The 19,387-nt window shown below is 41.5% G+C and overlaps 1 protein-coding gene across 1 annotated transcript in view; it reads left to right on the forward strand.

The window, feature by feature from the left end:
- The window catches only part of RNF17 (ring finger protein 17), a 231,571-nt gene that overhangs the window by 76,326 nt on the left and 135,858 nt on the right, over positions 1 to 19,387 (forward strand). Inside the window, exons 17-21 of the mRNA XM_067562728.1 lie at positions 3,846 to 4,017; positions 7,017 to 7,204; positions 7,847 to 7,985; positions 9,462 to 9,615; positions 10,952 to 11,067. Of these exons, the coding sequence (XP_067418829.1) occupies positions 3,846 to 4,017; positions 7,017 to 7,204; positions 7,847 to 7,985; positions 9,462 to 9,615; positions 10,952 to 11,067 (769 nt within the window). The remainder of the gene's footprint in view (positions 1 to 3,845; positions 4,018 to 7,016; positions 7,205 to 7,846; positions 7,986 to 9,461; positions 9,616 to 10,951; positions 11,068 to 19,387) is intronic.

Raw genomic sequence — 19,387 nt, forward strand, 5'->3', positions numbered from 1 at the left:
TATTAAAAAGACCCCGTTTAAAAGGAATATTTTCCCTTGTCTCTGAACTTGTTCTTGTTGGGGAATGCTTAGTAGTGGTCAGAACAAAAGTCTGGCACAGTAGGGTTTCTGAGTTGTTGTTTTTGTTTTTTTTTTCAATCCTTGCTGTTGTGATAACTGTGTGACCTTGTAAAGTCAGTTAACTTCTCTGCCTGAGCTTTCCTATCTGTAAAATGGTTACATGTTGCAGAATTGCATGTGCTGTCACAGATTGAGCATTATGACTTGGCTGTAAGAACAGTTTCCAATTACAGTTTATTTACAGAAGGTCCTTGGAATTCTTTCAAAAAATGTTACTTTATAATGGACTTATATTAAGACCCCATTGTTCTTATAATTTAAAAAACGTACTTCTTTATACTGATCATCAAGTGAAAACTTGTTTTAAAAAATAACATGCTAGTCTGGAAGCATAGTGTAAAATCTTATTCCACGTGCAGGTTAATGATAGAAAGGTAAGGGAGGTGTCATTTGATTTGTAAAAATCTACAGAATCAAAATTTCAGTGGTGTCATCCTTTCCTGCTGCTCCAGTGGGGGAAATTTTGATAATATAGTGTCATTGGAAATGGGTTAAGTTGCATATCATTCAAAAGGCCTTTCTCTCGTGAACATGATGCCGAACATGACGAACCTACAACATTTATGTAGGCACATATTTAAGAAAATATTTTAAAATCAACTTTTTTAAATTATATCTTAACGCAGGATTCATTTCTGACCAAAAAAAGACCTTGATCTTTGGTAATCCTAGGGAAGTTGGCCTTGGCATATAGGACTGAAAATACTTATTCATCAGTGTTGCCTCTGTCTAGAGAACCATGATAGACATGATGTCCCATTGATCTTCATTCACGCACATCTCCATACAAAGATGACTGCTGGCCAAACGTTTTCAGGGTGGTGAGCATCTGATCTTTGCCTGCAACTCTTTGATTAACTGAAGGATTGATTTGGAAGAGCATAGTATTTCACATATAACACGTGTGATCCAGTCCATCCTCCAAAACCTATCCAGGCCAATTAAGGGAGAGTTGTTTTGGATGTGTTCAATCATCCTGTAGCCATTCTATTGTTTGATAATTTGCCATGTTGATAGGAGGTATTAATGCACCCTTAATAAGTGGCAGTTTTTCTCCATTTGTCTGCTTCTTGGAAAACGTCCACCAATATAGCTCAGCAAGTGTTGTAATGTTGGTTTTCAAATGGTAAACTTGGCATATTAATGCTTCCAATGCCTTTATGACCTCATCAGTGACCAGCTCAGCTGTTCTGAGCACCTTCAGAGTGAGGAGAGTCTTCAGATGCTGAATTAAATACCTTCCAGTTAGGTAATTTGGTCTTTCCAGCCAGCCTTCCAGTAGTGTCACATCCTGAAAGAGCATGGAAACTTGGCAGTGTGGTGGTTTTTAATGGTGCAGGTGATAAGAACATGTTTCTGCGGGATCTACAAGGATTCTGTTCCCGAGCAGCAGGCACAAAAACAGTCTTGCAGAAGACTTAGGTAGCATCTCCTAGAGAGACTAAAACATATTTGTCTTATGCAAAAAATCCAGAGTTTAGTAGCATCTCTCTCTGAGCCATTGATGGCATGTGGGAAAATTTTTAGTATTTGCCTCCTCATGGGAACTATGAATAAACTTCATTTAACAATGTGTGGCAGCAGCTTCATTATGCCAAGTTACAACAAAAATTTTGAGAAATTCTTTGCATGCTGTAGCATGTTTCCTGGAAGGTATGTGGTTAACTTGTTCATGCAAGTAAAAGACAGTATTTTTTTCACTGAGACATTAGAGATGTTCATAGAGTCAATGATTTTGTGTAGGACAAGTACAGTATCATGGAGTTCCTTCTTTATGATAATATTTTAATTGCGTCCTCTCCATGTGTGTCAAATGCTAGGTCATCATAGATCCAGTATTTTCTCAATAGCCATATAATTAGTATTGAGCCAAATTTTGGCAGGTGTTAAGAGTTTGTTTTATTGCAAGCTTGTATCTCAGCCATACCATCTAGGTTTGCTACAGTGAAAGGCCTCTGCTGGTCATGTTGTCAGTAGGTGCTGGCTTAGGAAGACTATGTAAGATGTTCATTTGTTTACTTTTCTCCAGGCACATTTACATTATTCCATTGCATTCAATCATCGATTGTGGTACCATAGAGAACTCAAGACTTTCCCAAAGTCTCACATAGATTTCAGATCTCAGTGTGATGTTAGACGACAGTGAGATGAGTGAACAATGACCTGTCTGCGGTTAGCTCTGTAATAGTCTTTGCCACCTTCACACTCATTTTCTTTGCATTCGAGCACAGCTTTAGTCAGTTTTTAATTGGAGCACATAGATTGACAGAGCCTTGGATAATTGTTTGGGTTTTGAAGGCTTCATACAAGTCATGACCCAAAGTGTCCATTTGACTGACACTTTAGTGATCTTATCACTGAAGACTGCTTCTGACATAATATTAATTCACTCCAGTCTGCCATACAGTAGAGTTGCCAGTGCAATTAAACTCATCCAGTAGCTTTAAAATCACTCCTTCTTGGCATTTAACGGCACCTAATTAGTCTAGATGGTGCTTGGTCACTTCTGGGGAAGTCATCCCATCGATGCTTAATGTATGAAGTTCAGTGGAGTTCTGGGATTATCAGGAAATATTGTGAAAGATCATTTAGATGCCGTGTGATGTACCAACACCCCCCAGTGACTTTGATTGTTCTGTTTTTGTGCTCTAAGGCTTTGTCTGAGCCAAGTGCACAGAAGGGGACTAGTGGTCTTTTAAGAACCCAGTTTCCTTTCCAAAATTTCTCCCATATGTCAGGGTCAGACTTTTCTACTCTTATTTTCATCAAGGTATCAGGCATTCAATGCAGAATAGCTGGCTGAAACTTTTTCCTTTAGAATTTCACAGTGTCTTCCAGTACTGTCAGCAAATTCCAATTAACAAACCTGACAGATTAAATAAAGAGCAGCAGACACTCAATTGTCTTCATGAATCATTGTACCATCCCAAAATGTATCAGGTATGTTCTGAGCATTAACTGATAACACAGTACTGTCAGTTGAGGGCCATAATTTAAATTTGTGAGGGCTGCATGTTTGACATGTCTGTGTTAAAGTATAATTTTTAAAAGTTGGTTTTTAAACACTTTCTCAAATATACACCTACATGATTGTTCAAGGTTTGTCATGTTTGATACCATTGTGTTTGTTAGAGAAAGGGTTTTTGAATGATACCCAACTTAACTCATTTCCAATAACACTATATTATCAAAATTTCCCCTAACCTGAGGATCTAGAGCAGGAGTTCTCAAATTGGGGGTCGGGACCCCTCAAGGGATCACAAAGTTGTTATGGGGGGTCACGAGCTGTCAGTCCCCACATTTGCCGGAGCTGTGGCTGTCAGCCCTGTGCATGGCTGACAGCCAGAGCCCTTCAGAGCTGGGTAGCCAGAGAACAGCAGCAGTGTCATCCCCAGTAGCAGCGTAGAAGAGAGTGTGGCATGACATGAGAGAGAAAGTGGCCTGGCATGGGGCGGGTCGTACAGCCTGAAATATTTTCAAAGGGGATCCAGCAAAAAAAGTTTGAGAACCCCTGATCTAGAGTTGATAGTTGGGGAAGGAAGGGGAGCAAGTCTGCCTTGCCATGCCCCGAAGGGTGACACCATTGAAATTATGATTCTGTAGATTTTTATGAATCAAATGAAACCTCCCTTACCTTTCTATCATTAATTTGTCCATGGAATTACACATGCTCCCCAACTATGCTGCATTTTTGTACTATCATTGTTTGCTTATATTCCCACTAGGATTGGTGGTGTCCCTGTGGTGAGGCCAGAACAAGTTGCTCTGCAGAACTTAGTGGTAAATGACTTGTGTGTGTTTATAAGGAAGCCTGATCCACATATAGAGGCACAGCTCAGGGATATTCATCCGTTAGCAGTGCAGTGCTCGCTGAAGGACATTGTTCCCAAAAACACAGTAAGTAAGCGCTGTTTGTACAGTTTAAGAAAAATTTTTCCATTCAGGCTTTTTATTATGGAAGTTAAAATTAGTCTTCTTTTCACAGCTTTCCAAATACTCCAAAAAACCTTAAGGAGAATACAGAGGTATACAGCAGTTTTATCAAGTCATGTATTAAAAAAGCTTAGGTTATTTTCCAATGTATGTGATGAGAGTTTAATTTTTAAGAAATGCCAGTGGCTATGTAATCTGTGTTCTAAAGGATATATTACAATAAACGATTTGTACTTGACTGGTTTGGGGGTTGTTCTGGAGATGTCCTTTTCTTACATTCCAAAAAGAGAAGTATAGAATTGACAGTCATGTTCCTTGGTTGTCTGATAGCTTGGGCCAAGGGTATGTCTGTCTTTTTTAAAATTCAGCCAAATAGGAAGTCACATAGAACAGTCAGTCCTCTTTGCAAAACTATTTTAAAATAAGTCTGATTGAGGTTTTCCTGTCTTACCTAAAACCTGGTGCTACTCACCTTGAAAATGGTCTTGATGTCCCTTGATTCTCTCTTCTGTCCAGTACCCCTCACTTGCTACTAACATTTGTTCCTTAAGAAAAGGACATAAGTTGTAGGAATACTTTCTTCATTACTTGCTTTTATTTGTGCTTATTGAGTTAGCCTCATTTGTGCAACATTCCTGTGGGGATAGAAATGTTGAAATGATATATCTGTACATTTCTATCAATATTATTGCAGGCAACCTTAAATGGAAGACATTTCAGTTCATATTACACTGATAAAATAAGTGGTAACAATTAACTTGCAAGTCTGAATTATTGAAATGACCTTCTCTGCTTCTCTAAATCTTCAAACCAGAAAAATACAGGATTGGAACAGTGAAAGGAAAACTGCACTGATTTTGCTCATTCCAACAGTTAAATAAATAAATGAGATGACAGAAAGACCTGTTACCATGAACAAACTGTAAAATGTGTGTTTTGGTGGTGGTGGTTTTTTTGCAGGAGGGATGGTTTATAGTTATATCATTTCAAAGTGTGGCGTTCTAATCTTGCTGATATTATTTGTGACTAGCAGTCAGTGTGAAATCTCAGTTGTTTTAATAATGGCTTAATCAAAAAGAATTTAGTATAATTGCAAGGAGCACAGTTGACCTGAAAATGCTCCAAAAAGTTCCAATCTGCCCTGGAGTCCATCTACCAATTATTGAGGTTTTACAGCCACACCTTTTCCTGGTTTTTGGGTTTTTTTTAAATGTTTCACACAGAAAGGGAAAGAGACCACACAAAGAGGAGGACAGTACTGTACAGGGGAAGTGACTATACACAAAATACTGTTGAATGTATAAAAGTAGTGGTTCCCAACCTGTGGCCCCGGGGGCTTTCAGAGTGGCCCACCACTCCCCTCCCACTGGCTGCAGAAGGGAGCCGCTGCCTAAGGACCAGGCGAAGTGCATTGCCACAGGGCTGAGAGACCAGTGCAGGCTCCTTGCTTCAGCCAACGGGATGGGAGATCAACATTCCCCTCCTCTTGGCTGTGGAAGAGAGCACGGCAAAGTGTTCTGCCTGGATCGCTAGGTGTTGGGGTCCCTGCTGGAGCCAGAAGAGGGGAGCATTGATCTCCCGTCCCCCTGGCTCCAGAAGAGAGCCACTGCCTAGGGACCCCGACGGAGTGCACCGGGCTATAGGACGCATGCAGTTTCCCTGCTGCCTCTAGGGATTGGGGGAGCCTCCTCACTGAACTCCTTCCCTCTGGCTGCAGAAACCTACAGAAATGTTTTTATCTCCTTTAGTCCTTTTACACTATTTTTGTGAGGGTTCCATGGCTACAATACATGTAAGCACCTCAAATATTATTCCTTGTTCCTACAACTATATATTCTCTTCCATTTATTAATAAAAATTGTCTATTTATAGTATTTTAAATTCTATGTAACAGTTCTACGCTGTTTTAAAAAAAAATTAAGTTTGTAATAATAGTACTAAGACTTTTGGAAATAGATTGAAGGGATTGCTTGAAGAAGAAGGTAAGAGATTAAAAAGCATAGTTTGACCAAACAGTGACTACTGTATACTAAACTGTCCACAACTAAATTCCAAAGAAAGAGAAGAATAGTTTGTGGTTGTTCAAAAGAGTAAAATTGTAAGTAATGAGATTAAATGGAAAATCAAATGGTGACATTTTCGGAAGGGACGTAATCTACAAAAGGAAGTGATGAGAAGACCATTGTTTGAGCCATTTAAAACTAAGCCTGAAAAGAAAAAATAGAAAATATACAATAGAGAGCAATTCTGTGCTGCCAAGGTTATGTATGGGCTAGATTGGGGTGTCAAACTCATTTGCTATGGTGGGCCAGATTTGAATTATATGTACTTCAAGTGGGCTATATGTACCATAAATCAAAATACTAGGCACCACCATTTTTATGTAGTATTATATTTTATTTGCTAGATATCAGAGATATAAAAACTGCAGTAACTTCACTTCTACAACTACTGCTATTTTACCATTAAAAGAATCGATCAATGATTAAGAATTGTAGTACTGTGCAATGCCCCAAGACCACACTGTCCCTCTCCTGCCTTTTGGAGCACTGTCTTGTGCACACAGCACTCCATGCACTGCCGCCAGACTGGCAGTGCGTGATGCCACAACATGTCGCGGTGTTGTACTCTCTGGCGGCAGTGTGTGACGCCGCCAGAGAATATAACACCGCGAGATGTCACGGCAGCGTGCGTTGCCGCCAGGGACCGAATCAAAAAGGTTGATGGGCCGTATCTGGCCCATGGGCTGGATGTCTGACACCCCTGGTCTAGATGGTCTATAGGTCTTTTCAGTGTTAAAGTACTGTGGATAAAATCCTGGCTCCTTTGATGTCATTGGGACTTATGGCACTAACTTAACTTCAGTGGTAATTGGGATTTTATCCTATGAGTGTGATGGTTTTTTTTTTGTTTTTGATTGTTTTTATGATCCTTAAGAACACTAATTTTTTTCCCCTAAACAGAATGAAGGTTGGGAGGAAGAAGTTAATTCAGAATTTTTGAGAATGGTAAATAACAAAGCTGTTATAATGAAAGTATTTAGAGAAGAGGATGGTGTGCTCATTGTAGATCTGAAGAAACCTCCAGTAAATAAAATGAGTGACATGCCAGTATCTCTTAAGGATGCTTTAGTTTTTACAGAGTTAGCAAGGTATGTGCCATTTTAAAAGGACTTTAAGCATTTATATTTTTTAAAAATATACAAATAAAATGTAAGGATACTAAGTTTACTTTCTGTAAATTGTACCCTAACTAGTGGTTTGCTTCTGCAGTTGTAAAAAGCTTCCAAATTTTTTTTACCCATGAATGATTACATTTACATACATGGCGCCATAACCATTTTGCTGCCACAAAACCTCATTTGGATAATTGATTTCTAATTGCATACGCAAAAAGATGCAGAGCAGAGCTGTCAGACTTATACCTTAAGAAAAATGTCTAAGCTTTCAATTTATATTTTTGTTCACTCATAACACATAAATTGACACAAAGAACAACTAAAATATATTACTGTGGATTTTACTAGCTTGAAGTTTTTCTGGTTTTGTTTTTCTTTGAATGTTTAATTGTCATTAAAATAAGGATTTTTGAAGGAAAAAAGGATGAGAGAAGGGAAGATAAATGGAAGAGGTCTTATCTACTATTCCCTACAAATATTACTGGCAAATCCAGATGATTACTGAGTTTTTTAATAGACAATCCATTAGGCCTTTCATATAAAATTCCATGTGAAGGTGCCTTTCATCCATAACTGGCTTTGACAGAATTTATTCACAACCATTATTCTCATTAGGTTTCGATCACAGCTTCCCAGTCAACCGGAAAATAATATGGCCTTGCAATATTGTCCACCCACATTGCCACAAGAAATGACAGAAGTCTCCATTGTAGTTTGTCACATCAATAGTCCTAGTGATTTCTACCTTCAGTTGGTAAGTATTTAAAAATGTTGTATAGTTTATTAAAATATTGATTAAAAATTTCTGGGCTTTAAATAATCAAACAATAAAACTTTAAGCTTCCAAAAAAGATATTAGACTTCTAATAATCAGTTGCTTCCCCCCCCAGAAAAGTTCTAGTTAGTTTTCTTATCCCCCACCTATAAGTAACTTCCTAGGTGTATGTACAGTGTCCAGCACAAAGGGGTTCTGATCCTAGCTGAGGCTTCTGGATGCTACCCCAATACAAATAATATAACAATGGGGACCATACCAAATTAATAAACAGCTCATCCTGCTAGCCAGGGTGTGTCTTCGAAGGGTCAGGGAGCAATGGGGACATCCCTTCTCTCCTTCCTTCCCCTCTAATTGGAGGATGGGGATCTCAAGGAGCAGCTGCTGAGGCAATGCTGTATGTGCTCCTCCTGGTTCCCCCCCACCCTGGCCTGGAGCATGGGAGAAAGGGGAGGTGCTGCCACTTTTTCATTCCCTCTTCCCACAGTATGGGGTAGGAGGGTGGATATTTCATGTTATCTGGGTACTGGAGCCTATTCCACCCACTCCTGTTGCCACTGGACAGCAGGGTTCATGATGGGCTGAGCGGTTGGCTCTCGCCTGCTTGAGGGGGAGCTTATTTTTGTTTCTGGCAAGTAGCCATTTTGGTTTCTGTTCCAGTCCCCCCTTTCCCCACCCTTGTCTAATGAGCTAGATCTCTTGCAATCCAAGAGACAAAGTGGATCACCAAAATTTGTTTGTGGTCTGTAAGGGATTTTCCTTTATGGCAAAATTGCTAAACTGCTGTTTGGGGTTTTTCACCTTCTATGTGGCATCCTGGTGGTGGGTTCAATGTGAGGTCCCTGTAACCCGGTGGGCTCAGAGCACAACATTGCACGGTGAGGAGGTATACTTCCATGTGTGGCTCCCATAATTTTTCCTATCCCTTTCATGGAGGATGGAGAACAATTTGGGACTCTGGCTTTCAGCCAGGATCCTTGGATGGGCCTGAGGATGTAGAGGGGACATTAAATTCATACTCACTTGTAGGTTTGTAAAGCCCAGGGCCATTGTTGTCTAGATGAGTTCCTCACTGGAACAGCCCTGCTGAGTAAGTTAAGTAGTGGATCGCTATTGGTTAATTGTTTAATAACGTTTTGGTCTCTATTTACCCATACTATGGTATATGTCTGTTTCTGTGTCTGCATCAATTTAGTGTATCACCCAAAGTGTGGTATTAGAGAATAGCCTACACAATCTCTTTCAATAGTAGGTTTAAACAAGGCAGTATTAAAAAACTGGAACATTGGTTAGTACACTTACACCTTCTGTGACAGTCACTGCCTTCTGGGGCCTTTGAGCTCAAGCTCCCATTTGGAACTGAATGCCACAAGTCCCAAAACATTCTGAATGTCTGGATTATTCTGATGAATAAGTTACTGTAGAGGTTTTTTGTTTTTGTTTTTGTTATTTTAGGTAGAAAGTCTGGACTTTTTAGTTCTCGTGAAGAAAATTGAGGAAGTATATAAAAATGATGATGGAGAAAACCTGGATATTATCTGTCCTATTCAAGGCCAAGCCTGTATAGCAAAGTTTGAAGATGGAGTTTGGTATAGAGCACAAGTTACAGGTAAGTATGTTAGTTACCAATTATCTAATTGTGGTGGTCAGTTAAATAATTTGAAGTGGCATTTGGTCAGAACTATATACTGAAAATGAATAATGAGTAATAGTCACTTTTATTGCTGCAAAAGTTAGTAATAAAGACCAATTCTAATAGTCAACTTTATAATCTTATAAACTATGTTTAATACTACTTTCTTTTATTTTGCTGATTTTCTGTTAATAATTTGTTTTACATATTTTGAAGTATAGTAGATGGGGGAAAAACACTTATACACATACACAGTAGAACTTCAATAGTAAACACAATCATAACTGTCATTGTACATTGTGGAAGAACCCAAACTCAGGGGTCCTTACTAATATGTCCGTTGCCTTAAGCGGATGGTCCAGAATTAGCCAACAACAGATTAGCAAAATCAAAGTTTATTCTTTACGTAAAGAAGGTGGTCCCTTCAAATGTAAGAAACGACAGCTTAAAACTAAATTCTAACAGTTTATATAGTTACAGCTTCCATGGTCATACACACTAAAAAAAACTACCCATCCAGGAATTTTCCCATCACAGCAATTTCAACTTCCCTTATCTAATTTACAAGGTCTTTCTCTGCATTCCATCCCTGCTGGCGTCTAGGTTCCATAACTATCTTGTTAACCCTTAACATTCTAAGATTTAAACTTTTGCTAGAAAGGTACTTTCAATCTCAGGCTTTTGCAGCCATTTCTAAAAATCAGTTCTCAGCAGAAACAGGGACCCCATCTTGTTTTCCCTTCACAACACAGAGCCCAATTCTGTGGGTGTAGCAGATATAGAAGAGCCACAAAAAACTGGTTGCAGTGCTCTGATACTGGGAGCAGTTGCTGGTTTGTCTCCTTGTCATTGTTTGAGGCTGATCTGAATTAAATCTCAGCTACTATTTTTTTATTTGTATTACCGTAGCACTTAGGAAACCTAGTCATGAACCAAGACTCTACTGTGCTAAGCACTGATATAAGGGACACTTGCTAGCTAGGAGTTATCCAAGCACAGTGCGTTTTAGCCACATTTTTGTCCTACCCCTGTCCTAAGAAGTATGAGGGGTTGGTGTTAGGACCAACTGTTAGAATTTTATTCTACACAGTAATTCTCTTTGATCTGAGGGAACTTTGGGCTGGTTATTTAAGGCTGTAGCAACTTTGCTTAGTTGGGATCTAAATTATTTGAGTGTGATACTTTATGCACACACAGTGTATGTGTACATCTGTCTTTGAAATGTTGGCCATTGATGTTTAGTATATACCTAATGATAGTTTCACGTATTGACTTCTGATTTGTTTACTTGATATTGTGATGTTTTCTGAAGGACTACAAGGCCATCAAGAAGTTGAAGTTAAATATGTTGACTTTGGCAACACTGCCAAAATAACTCTTAAAGACATGCGTAAAGTTAAAGATGAGTTTTTGAGCCTTCCGGAAAAGGTAAGTTAGGTAACTGTTTGCACTGAAAAGCTAAAATTTAGTAGAATCTCCAGGATTTCCTTTGTTAGAATATTAATGTAAGTAAAGACCAAATTATTCAAGGCAGAATTCTTATGTTTTTTTAAAAAAATTTAAATACATTATACTGTAACATTTAAAAATGCTTTGGATACAAGTGAGATGAAAAGTTATCCTTTACATTTGTTTTTTTGTCACTAATTTTTAATTCGATGTTATTTTAATATCAAAGTCAATTTTCAGAGACACTCACCTGTTCTGTAGAGCAGACACTATGTCAGCTCAATTCTGTTTGCTTTCAGAAAATAGTTTCAGAACTAGTTTCAGAAAATTATCCCATATCTGCTAAAGCACCCTTTAAGTATGTCCTGAATTTTTTTGGGAAAAACTGTTTTTAAGGTTTTTCTGCTCTCTGATATTTTTAAGAGTCTTTTCAGCAAGGAAGAAATTGACAGTGCAGAGGAACGGCAAAACTGGTAATACACAAAGTGGTGTTGTTAAATATATAATGTGAAAAAACTGAAAAAAGGGGGGAAATGTCCTAACTTTTAATTATAGTAATTTTGGCTGTTCAGTACAAAATTTTTCAGAGACATTGATTTTTCACGTTTGTGTCCCTTAAGCCATTATAGGCCACACAGGTAACAACTCCTATTGTTAAGATTGCCCTACACTTTCTGTTACAACCAACTGGGTCCTATAAGTTTGCCAGACTTTTAGGAAGAACTCTTTGGGGGAAGCTTCAGCTAAAATGATTTAGTTGTTTCTGGGAATGAGGTTGGGGAAAATATTTTGCTCGTGGTAAAATATTGTTCCATCCCTTTTGTTGAGACGCTGTAGTGCCTCCATGCTTTGGAACAAGGACTTGAAGTTTTGGCAGGGGGTGGGTGTCATCATGCCTTTTCCTGTCCCTGGGACAGTTTGCCCAAATCTGGCTTAGTTAAAAGACTCTGAAATTGTGCACATATGCTCAGTAGACACTTGATAGAGTTTGGCAGCTAAGTTCTCTGATGTGAGAGTCTGGGGTCTATAATCACTAGAACATATTCTCTCACAGAAACTCATTATTCCTGAGTCTCGACATTCCTCTGCTGTCTAGAAATAGCTATGAAACCCGCTGGCAAAGTGTGTGTGTTTATCCCACTCCAGTGGCAGGTCCATGTAGAAGATAACAGAAGATAACTGCGACTAGTTCAAATGATAGAGAATTGTGGGATCTAAAGATCCCAATCCTGCTGGTGGCCCATTGGGGGAATCAGTATGATTCCACGTGATTAAACTTTTTCGGGGTTTTTTTTTTCAATTTTAAGTTGAAAAAACCTTAAATTACGTACAAAAATATAAAAACACAAGGTTTGCAAAGGCAGTTGTTCATAAATAAGGAAATGCCATAATAAGGTTGCCCATAAAACCTTAATTTGGCTCCTTTGCGTGTATGTGTTATGATACAATCTTTAATTATGTGATCACATACTTCTTCTAAGCCTCTCCCTTCTCAGCACCTAAATCCAGGCTGGAGGGACTTTGCATGTTAGCATGTCACTACTTTCCAGGAATCTGAGAATGTCTGCAGTGCTTAATTACAACACATTTATCCTTCTATTCACCTTATGTACTGTATTGAAGTCTCTTATTTCCCTATTAAATGCCTGGTGACCTTGATTACCTTGGGATCCTCAATAGCTTTCTTTTAGTTATTACTATTATCATAGGTTTTTAGGGGGTTTATATCCTTTCCCTGTAGGAAATACATTGTGGGAGGTGATGGAAGCCTGTTTATAGACATATAAAACTTGTGGATTCCTTTTTATGGGTGTATGATACATGTGTGTTCAGTTTCTTTTGGATGAAACGGCCTCTAAAGGTCAGAAGACCATTTTCGTTACAATTTGAATTCCAATTTCAAGAACAAATATTAATATCTTAATTTTTCTCCCTAGATTATCTCGTTACTGTTAGTCAGTCATGTCTTGCTATTAAAATCACCGTCAAAGGCAATTGCCTTTGGCAAGAATTGTCATAATTTAATCTGTCTGAGTCATGATCTTCTTCTAACAATATTACCATGTTTAGTTTTCTGTTTACTTATTCATTGAACCTAGATAACTATAAGAGCTTTAGTTATATCTTGCGGTGTTGATGAGTGCTGATGAGTGCTGAGTGTTGAGGGGGTCAGTGCTGGGGCTGGTTTTGGTCAACTTCTTCATTAATGATCTGGAGGATGGGGTAGATTGCACCCTCAGCAAGTTTCCAGATGACACTAAGCTAGGGGGAGTGGTAGATACCCTGGAAGGTAGGGATAAGATACAGAAGGACCTAAACAAACTGGAGGATTGGGCCAAAAGAAATCTGATGAGGTTCAACAAGGACAAGTGCAGAGTCCTACACTTTGGACAGAAGCATCCCATACACAGCTACAGACCGATGAGCTAGGCAGCAGTTCTGCAGAAAGGACCTGGGGATTACAGTGGATAAGAAACTGGATATGAGTCAGCAGTGTACCCTGGTTGCCAAGAAGGCTAATAGCGTATTGGGTTGCATTAATAGGAGCATTGCCAGCAGATCGCAGGAAGTGATTATTCCCCTCTATTCGGCATTGGTGAGGCCCCATTTGGAATATTGTGTCCAGTTTTGGGCCCCCCACTACATAAAGGATGTGGAGAAGTTGGAGAGAGTCCAGCGGAGGACAACAAAAATGATTAAGGGGCTGGAGCACAAGACTTACGAGGAGAGACTGAGGGAACTAGGCTTGTTTAGTTTGCAAAAGAGAAGAATGAGGGAAGATTTGATAGCAGCCTTTAACTACCTGAAAGGGAGTTCTAGGGAGGATGGAGCTAGGCTGTTCTCAGTGGTGGCAGATGACAGAACAAGGAGCAACAGTCTCAAATTGCAGTGGGGGGAGATCTAGGTTGGACATTAGGAAAAAGTTTTTCACGAGGAGGGTAGTGAAGCACTGGAATGGGTTACCTAGGGAGGGGGTTGAATCTCCATCTTTGGAGGTTTTTAAAATGTGGCTTGACAAAACCCTCGCTGGGGTTGGACTAGATGCAGGGGATTGGACTAGATGGGGATTGGACTAGCAGGGGGTTGGACTAGATGACCTCCTGAGGTCTCTTCCAACCCTATGATTTATGATTATGATGTGTAGTCTTGGATTGGTCTGAAAAATTTCAGAGAATTTAATTTTGTAGTTCATAAGAAAAGTTATGTATGGTTTTCTCATCTTTCTTCCTTCCATGTTTATAGAAGGAAAAATATGTTTTAATTAAACACTGCAGAAATACTCAAGACTCCTGGAAAGTAGAAAATTTAGATAGGAAAAACTGTCTAGGAAATCAGATTCTTCTTTGAGTAGTGTCGCTATGGGTGCTCCACTCTAGGTGTGTCTGCGTCCCTGCGCTGCTGATCGGAGAACTTGGTAGCTGTGTCCATTGTACCCACATGTGTGCTGTCTCTTCCAGTGCTGCACCACGGGGCTAGCCAGCACGCATGAGCTAACCGTCCTCAGTCCCTTCTCAACCACCCCTGACTAGAGACGGAATATTCGGCAGTCCCATTAGCGGATTAAGTTCCCTTTCAGTTGTAAATCTTTTACTTTGCAAAACTCCAGTTTGCTTATTTTATCTTTTATTTGGCCATGCCTAAAAATAAAAGAAAAAGAAAACAGAAGACTTTGTAGTATGTTGAGTCCGGTTTCGGGGGGAACCCCCTGGACAAGGGAATGTCTGGCTCTCCTGGCTTCAAGAAGTGTCGCACTTGCAGCAAGGCAGTTCTGGTCGCAGACAAGCACTCTCAGTGCATTCGTTGTCTGGGTGAGGCAGAGCAAGTGCTCTCTCTGCCAACGATCTAGACAGAGATTCTATAAAGACAGAGAGCTTTGCCAGAAGATCATCTTTATGGAGGCGACTCTCTGGGCACAACCCATGGGCAAGCGTGAAGATAGTGGGTTGAAAAGATGGGCAAGGGACTCCTCTCATAAATTGAGGAAAAGAGCCAGGAGCCCAGGGATAACCAAAAGCAATCTCCGTCTTGCTCGGTGTCCTCGGCACTGAGACAGTCTGGTGCCGAGGCCTCCCACCAACTGTCTGGTACCGCCGATAAACCCACGGATTCTTTGGGCAAGGGCGCAGAAGCCACAGTACAAAAGGACAAGGGCAAACTCCCTAAGACACTCCTGATACGTGACTCAGTTTCAATACCATCAGCACCACCAGCCCATTTGGCACTGGAGAGGTCGGCGTGGGCATGGTCCCTATCACCGGCACTGCCACCAACATTGGGAAGGTTGGTGCCAACACATTTCCAACAGTCAAAAGATCAGTTGATCTTAGGGGACCCCAATTCTCCGCATCTTGGTACCGGAGCTCCGGAACCATGCTAAAGCCACTCAAGGGACAGTTCCTCTTGGCCATATGCTGCCCTGCCATTGTCAAGTGAGGGATCAAAGAGCGATCCAGATGAGACTTCTATTTATGCCTCCCAAGCTCCACACGGGATCTGTTACTATCAGGGTCTGGGGATGTACTATCATCCTGGTATAGTCACTCATATGCACCTCCATTAGGCCCTATGCCACCATACTGGGATCCTTGGCAGCGCACCGGCAATCAGCCTCAGGTGTTCAAAGTATGACCCAAGATCCTTCCAGACATGCTTCCTTGGCTGCAACATTATGAGCCTTTATCCAAGACATGGAGGAGCAAGAAGGGAAGCAGAGGAGGAGGCTATACCTAAGACCATATATTCTTCATCCCCCGCCGAGGCAGTCATGCTGTCACAACCATCTCTGGCAGATGAGTTCCAGTAATTCCAAGAATTGGCTGAGAGGATAGCTGACCACTCCATGTACCCCTGGAGGAGATAAAAGACACCCCCGTGAGCTGATAGACATTCTACATGCCTCAGCTACCTCCAAAATTGCCCTGCCAGTTAATCAGGCTGTCCTGGACCTAGCCAAGGTGGTATGGCAAACCCAGCTTCAGTAGCCATGACCTGCAAGTGGGTGGACAAAAAAGATTATGTCCCTGTCAAGAACTCTGAGTTCCTCTTCACCCACTCGCCACCCTGCTCCTTCGTGGTGGATGCGGTCAACTCCTGAGGTCAGCAACTAGAAGCACGCATTATGACAGAGTCTGAAAGTGCCTAGACCTTTTTCAGCAGAAAGGCATACTCCTCAACCTTCCTGCAATTTAGAATTGCCAGCTACCAGGCATTACTAGCCAAGTATGACTACACCAATTATCATAGACTCAGTGACTTTGATTAATTGCCAGAAGCCTCTCGGGATGTCTTCAAGACCATCGTCCAAGAGGGACGGTTGTTGGCAAAGACAGCCCTTGACGCAGCTGATACGGCAGCCAGGAGCATCTCCACGACTGCAGTGATGAGGCGAGTTTTGTGGCTCCGCCTCTCGGGATTCCCAAAGGAGGAGCAGACCACAGCTGAAGTCCTTTCCTTTGAAAGTGATAGTCTCTTTGCAGAGAAATCAGATGTTTCTCTCCATTCTCTGAAAAATTCAAGGGCAACTCTCAGGTCTCTGGTTATCTATAATCTGGAACACGCGAGAGTTTAGTGGTCAATACCATCAGAGACCACATTAGTCCCAGTTCATGCCTCAGGGCAGTTACGAGCTGCAGAGAAAAATAAATAAATTCTCTAGATGCAAGCCCTCTGGGGTCCAGCCCTCTATCCAACCACCCACTCAGACACACTTTTGACAGGCAAGTCGAGGCGCCATGAGACCACTCCCAAATGCCATCAACCTCGTTTGGCCACACCTGGCAATGTTCTGCAGTGCCTGGGTGCGCATAACCACAGACAAATGGGTCCTGGAAATCATCAGTCTTGCTTACTCCATCCACTTCACCTCCCTGCCCCCTCCACGACACCCTTCCCTGTCCCTCTTCAGAGACCCTTCTCATGAAAGTCTGCTAATGCAGCAGATAGACGCCTCTTACAGTTGGGAGCCATAGAACCAGTACCTTAACACCTGCAAGGCAAAGGGATCTAATCTTGATATTTCCTAAGAGGTTGGAGACGCATTCTAGATCTCTGAGCTCTCAACAAGTTTATCAAAGCTCAGAAAGTCAAGATAGTTACCTTGTCAACAATCATTCTTGCATTGGAGCAGGGAGAAGAATTTTTGGCTCACAACCTACAGGATGCCTATTTCTATATTGCGATATTGCCAGCTCACAGACAGTTCCTAAGGTTCACCTTAGGAAATTATCATTACCAGTACAGAGTCCTACTCTATGGACTGTCTTCAGCCCCAAGAGTGTTCTCCAAAGTCCTCTCGGTAGTAGCCACCCATCTACACTCTTGAGGGATTATGATCTATCCATACCTGAACAACTGCCTCCGGAGGGTCTGGTCTCTGCAGGAGGCTTGTTGAGCCATCGAGGACATGATACGCTTGTTCATGGAGCTAGCCTGCAATACAGTTCCCAGAAGTTGGCCCTTACACTGGTACAACGTCTGGAGTTCATAGGGGCTGACCTGGATGCTCTTCAAGCCAAAGTCTTCCTTCCTCTGGACAGGTTCCTATCCTTGGTATCACTTATAGACATGGCTCAACTCAGTTGGTATTGCTTTATAGATGCGGCTCAACCTGTAAGTGTCAGCCAGAGTTTGTCTCCAAATTCTGGGGCATATGGCAGCCAGCACTGTGGTGATCCCTCATGGCTGGCTTCACATGGAGATATGGTTCAGCTCAATATACAAGCCAAACACAGACATTCTACAAAAACCATTGTCTCTGTCCTCCAAGGTCAGAGACTCCTTGATCCGGTGGAGGAACCCGGCCGACATTGGCAAAGGAACTCCTTTTTTCCAGATGCTGCCTGCAGCACTCCTCATTACTAACACATCCATTGTGGGATGGGGGACACTTCTAAACACCCTGAAAATACAAGGAAAATGGTTACCTTCAGCTATATATCTACATATTAATTTCCTTGAGTTGAGATTGGTCAGGAACACCTGCGCTCATTTCCTACCGCATATAACAAGGTCTCACATTAAGAGCCATATGGACAACATAGCTTGCATGTATTATATCAACTGCAAGGGGGAGCAAGATTGCCCTCCCTGTGCTCAGAAGCGATGAAGCTTTGGAACTAGTGTCTCGTTCACAATATCACCCTATCTGCAGCTTACCTCCCAGGTGCGCAGAACTCAGTAGCAAACAGTCTAAGCCACAAATTCCCACACAGCCACGGATGGGAGATGCTCTCGTCAATACTTCACAACACGTTCGCACATTGGGAAACATCATCTATAGATCTGTTCAGCACTCACCAGAACAAGAAGCACAAGCAGTACTGCTCCAGAGCAGGGATCTGCCAGTGCTTCCTGGGCGATGCTCCTCTTCTTGCCTGGGACAAGGACTTTCTCTACACTTTTTCTGTTTTCTGTCTTACTAAAGATCCTGTTCAAGATAAAAAGGGACAGAGCCAATATCATTCTTATTGCTCCCATGTGGCCAAGACAAACCTGATATCCTTACCTGATGCAGCTCGCAATGTGCCCACCTATCTCCCTTCCAGCCATCTTCTGTCTCAGGGCAAGAGGTGCACCATGCATCCCAATTTGGGATCCTCCACCTCTAGTCTTGGCTCCTACATGAGCTCAAAAGAGGTACAGCAGGTCTTATTATACAACAGAAAGCCCTCCACACACCACACTTACCTGCAGAAATGGTCCAGATTCCAGGCTTGGTGCTCATCCAGGCAGATCTCTCCAGTCTCGGCATCTCTCCCTCACATTCTGGGTTAGACCCTGACTCTTAAGATATTGAGGTTATCTCTGTGCTCCCTCAAAGTTCACCTAGCAGTCATTATAGCATTTCATCAACTTGTGGAAGGGCACTCAATCTTATCTCACCTGACCACTAAGAGGTTCCTAAAGGGAAATAACAAACCTCTTCTCGCAACCTCACCTTCCTACCACCTCATGGGACTTAAATCTAGTGCTGAAAGGGCTCATGAGACCCCGTTTCAAGCCTGTGTACACCTGGTCACTGACACATCTATCGATGAAAGCAGCCTTCTTAATTGCAATTACCTCAGCTAGGAGAATTGCCCTGATGGCAAATCCCCCATATATGATACTCTTCCCAGATAAGGTCACACTTAGACCTCACGTGAAGTTCATCCCTAAAGTTGCTTCACCATTCCACATGAATCAGTCCATTCATCTTCCAACCTTTTACCCTAAGCCTCACTGAGACAATGAGGCTATTCTGCATACACTAGATGTCAGGAGAGTTGTGGCATCCTACCCTGATAGGACAAAACCCTTC

The sequence above is a fragment of the Emydura macquarii genome, unplaced genomic scaffold (genome assembly GCF_026122565.2).
Source record: "Emydura macquarii macquarii isolate MOO-44397 ecotype Brisbane River unplaced genomic scaffold, CSIRO-AGI_Emac_v2 contig_2473, whole genome shotgun sequence".
In the NCBI taxonomy this organism is placed as follows: domain Eukaryota; kingdom Metazoa; phylum Chordata; order Testudines; family Chelidae; genus Emydura; species Emydura macquarii.